This window comes from Carettochelys insculpta, chromosome 21 (assembly GCF_033958435.1).
Source record: "Carettochelys insculpta isolate YL-2023 chromosome 21, ASM3395843v1, whole genome shotgun sequence".
NCBI classification, from domain to species: Eukaryota; Metazoa; Chordata; order Testudines; family Carettochelyidae; genus Carettochelys; species Carettochelys insculpta.
In genome coordinates this window covers 1302674-1306717 of record NC_134157.1, presented here as the reverse complement: position 1 = coordinate 1306717, position 4044 = coordinate 1302674, and the positions used below count along the sequence as shown (strand labels likewise).

Below are 4044 nucleotides of genomic sequence, written 5' to 3'. Positions count from 1 at the left end.
ATGTCCCTGGTGCAGAGAGTGCTGTTTACGTGGCTTTTCACATTACTCCTCCTGATCATGTTGGTGTTAAAACTGGATGAGAAAGCACCCTGGAACTGGTTTCTTATCTTCATTCCAGTCTGGATATTTGATACAAGCTTTCTGGTGATCCTGATCATAAAAATGGCTGGGCAATGGAAGTCTGGCTACGGCCCTTGCAGCAGTTCTCAAAATGTAAAGAGAAAGGCCTGGCACCTCATCACAATGCTGCTTAAATTAGCTTTCTGCCTTGCCCTCTGTGCTAAACTGGAGCAATTTACTGAAATTAAACTAGTGTTTGTCTTTTTCCCCTTATGGACCTTACTCACTGGGGAAATGATTGTGCTTGGATATAATATCTTCTATGTATGAAGAGACTAAATTGAAACAAAACTTCAAGTTCACCAGTATCATATAACATGGACCAGCTTACCGTGATACACTCTTAAAATTCACACAATTGGACCTGCAACTGGCAAGGGATGTGAAGGGCAACAAGGGGGGTTTCTATAGGCATGTTAACAATAAGAGGGTTATCAGGCAGGGTGTGAGGCTGTTACTGGATGAGGGAGGGATCCTGGTGACAGATGATGTGGGAAAGGCTGAAGTACTCGATGCTTTTTTTGCTTCTGTCTTCACGGACAAGGTCAGCTTCCTGACTACGGCACTAAGCAATGCAGTATGGGAAGGAGGTGGGCAGCCCTTGGTGGGGAAAGAAAAGGTTAAGAGCTGTTTCGAAAAGCTAGACACTCATAAATCCATGGCTCTGGATTTAAAGCATCTGAGGGCACTGAGGGAATTGGCAGATGTCACTGCAGAGCCTTTAGCTGTTATTTTTGAAAGTTCATGGAGATTGGGAGAGGTCCCAAATGATTGGAGAAAGGCAAATGCAGCGCCCATCTTTAAAAAAGGAAAGAAGGACAATCCAGGGAACTATAGACAGGTCAGCCTTACTTCAGTCCCTGAAAAAATCATGGAGGGGATCCTCAAGGAATCCATTTTGAAGCACTTGGAAGAGGGGAAAGTGATCAAGAGCAGTCAACATGAATTCACAAAGGGCAAGTCGCGCCTGACCAATCTGAGTAGCTTCTATGATGAGGTAACAGGTTCTGTGGTCAGTGGATGTGATGTACCTTGACTTTAGCAAAGCTTATGGTACCATCTCCCACGGCATTCTTGCCCATAAGTTAAGGAAGTATGGATTGGCTCCATGGACTGTAAGATGGATAGAAAGCTGGCTTGATGGACAGGCCCAAAGGGTAGTGGTCAATGGATCAATGTGTGGTTGGCAGTCGGTTTCGAGTGGAGTACCCCAGGGGTTGGTTCTAGGGCCAGCACTGTTCAACATCTTTATTAATGACCTGGATGAGGGGATGGATTGCACCCTCTCCAAATTTGCTGCTGACACGAAGCTGGAGGAGGGGGAGGGTTAGATACATTGGAGGGTAGGGATAGGGTCCAGAGTGACCTAGACAAATTGGAGGACTGGGCTGAAAGAAATTTGGTGAGGTTCAACAAGGAAAAGTGCAGAGTCCCCTGCATTTGTGACAGAAGAATTGCAAGCGTTGTTACAGGCTGGGAACCAACTGGCTTAGTAAGAGTACAACAAAAAAGGACCTGGGGATTACGGAGGATTACTGATTATGGAGAGGCTAAATGTGAGTCAACTCTGTGCCCTTGTAGCCAAGAAGGCTAACAGTGTATTGAGGCGCATTAGGAGAAACATTTCCAGCAGATCTAGAGACGTTATTATTCCCCTCTGCTTGACACTGGTGAGGCCACATCTGGAGTATTGCGTCCAGTTCTGGATCCCTCAGGATAGAAAGGACGTAGATACATTGGAGGGGGTTTGGCAGAAGGCATCAAAATGATTAGGGGGCTGGAGCGCATGATCTGTGAGGAGAGGCTGAGGGATCTGGGCTTATTTAATTCTCAGAAGAGAAGACTGAGGGGCGATTTGATAGCAGACTTCAACTTCCTGAAGGGAGCTCTAAAGAGGATGGAGAGGGACAGATGGCAGAACAAGGAGCAATGGTCTGAAGTTACAGTGGGGAAATGTAGGTTGATATTAGGAAAAACTATTTCAGCGGGAGGGTGATGAAGCATTGGAATGCGTTGCCAAGAGAGGTGGTGAAATCTCCATCCCTAGAGGTTTTTAAGTCCTGGCTTGACAAAGTTCCTGGCTGGGATGATTTAGCTGGGGTTTATCCTGCTTTGGTCAGGGGGCTGTACTCAATGACCTCCAGAGGTCACTTCCAGCCCTAGGATTCTACGATTCTAGGAGGAGCCATCGACAGCTCAGTTGGTTTCCATTGGTACCTCTTGCACCTGCATATTTGGTGGGGGTGGAGGTGCCTGTGTCTTCAGGAAGCATGGCCAAGGAATTCGTGCACGGGGCAGACGGTCTCGGCAGTAGGGGCTATTCAGAGCCAGGCACACTCTGCACACCTACAGACCCCTAACACCTCACTAAACCTCTGAATGCTCCTGGTCCCCTTCCCCTTCCATTGACGGGCTTCTGCCAGCACTCCCCAAAGGGATGGGTTTTCTGCTGTACACCTGGTCTGCATGAGCCGTTTTCACCAATAAAACACATTTCTGTGTCCGGAACTACTTTTATGTCCTGCTAATAAAGCCCTGACTTTCTGTCGGGGGCTAAATCCAACCTCCCTGAATGACATATGCCACCCCCTGGCCGTGTTTACCGGCAGAATGCATCCCTGTTCCAACCATAAGAGCCCTCTAGCAGCAGCCCACAATGCCCTGTCTCTGTGACACACACTGCTCTTGTTCCAGTTTTGCACTCCGCTGCCCAGGTGGCACTGTGACACCCGCCACCCTCCGGCCGACCCCTGTAAAATGCCTCTCTTCCTGCTAATTTGCTTTGGCCAGCACACAGGCCTAGCTTCATGCACGGCTACTGCCAAACCGCCTGCAGCTGCGTGTTCCAGCACAGAAGCCCTAAACCTCCTGAGCCTGCTAGGCGAAGGGCTGTGCAAGCCTGGCTGCAGCAAGCTGCTGAAACGAAGACGGCTGTGCAGGCATTGCAGAGGGCAGGGAGCAAGCAGGAGTACAACAGGGATGAGTAGTAATGCTGGGTGAAGAGAAGGAACTGCAGCTATCCAACCCCACATCAGCCCCACGCCACCCAGCTACTGCTGCTGTGTGAACCTGGGTGCCATGTGAGTCGGGGGGCCTGCTCCCGCTGGGTGAAAGCTGAGGAAGGACACCAGGCAGTAGCCATTGATGAAGAGGAAGGAGATGCAGGGGAGCCCAGCCCACAGACAGCCGGGATCACCTTGAGACCCAGCGGTACCATGGCCAGACACGGAGTCCGGCGAGAAAGGGGAAGGGCATTCCAGGACACGTTTTATTTTACGCTTGTCAAAGGCCCCTCCCCTTCTTGTCCTCCCCTGCCCATCTGTTGACCTTCTGAAATGGCAGCTGAGCGTGCTCAGCTGGAAACAAAGGAACTGCCTTTTCAAGTAGCCAGTTTATTTAAATTGTGCCCTGGCAGCTGAAGCAGAGCCACTGGCCTGCATTTAAAGGCTGAAAGTGCAGTCAAGTCACCATTCATGCCTTCTGCAGGGCAGGCCGACAGACTCTCCTCCACCCCCTTCATCAAGGCATCACCAAGGCACTGAAATTGGTACTGTGTCCCCGAAGCCAGAGCTGCTGTCTGGCCAGTACGCTTGGTGAAGAAAGCTGTGGTTTGACCTTCGGGAGCTCTTCGGGCAGGTACCAACAGGGGCAGGTGTGGAGTGACTGCAGGGGGCCTCATGGTGGCAGCTATGGAGCCCCCTCCAAGAGGCTGTTTGTAACCTGAGAGCCGGGGCTGGCCATAGGGAAAAGGGCACCTGCCATTTGCCCAGCCCTCAGGCCTTCAGCACTGAGAGCAATGCTCAACAGGACATGACAGCTGAACCTCCCTGCTCTGGAGACTGGCTGGGAGAGATACGAGGCAGGGCTGGGCTCTGAACAGCTCTGTACATGGGCTGCTTATCAGCAGAGACACTTGGACCAGGG

At 50.8% G+C, this 4044-nt stretch overlaps 1 protein-coding gene across 1 annotated transcript; it reads left to right on the top strand.

Moving 5' to 3' along the window:
* On the top strand, positions 1 to 390 carry LOC142024028 (transmembrane protein 60-like). The gene has a single exon (XM_075015615.1). It carries the CDS (start codon positions 1 to 3, stop codon positions 388 to 390), a length of 390 nt encoding a protein of 129 aa, XP_074871716.1.
* Positions 391 to 4044: the final 3654 nt, after the last annotated feature.

What these genes read in the sequence shown, in the direction of transcription:
- LOC142024028 (XM_075015615.1), top strand. Translation starts at nt 1, where the DNA reads ATGTCCCTGGTGCAGAGAGTGCTGTTTACGTGGCTTTTCACATTACTC.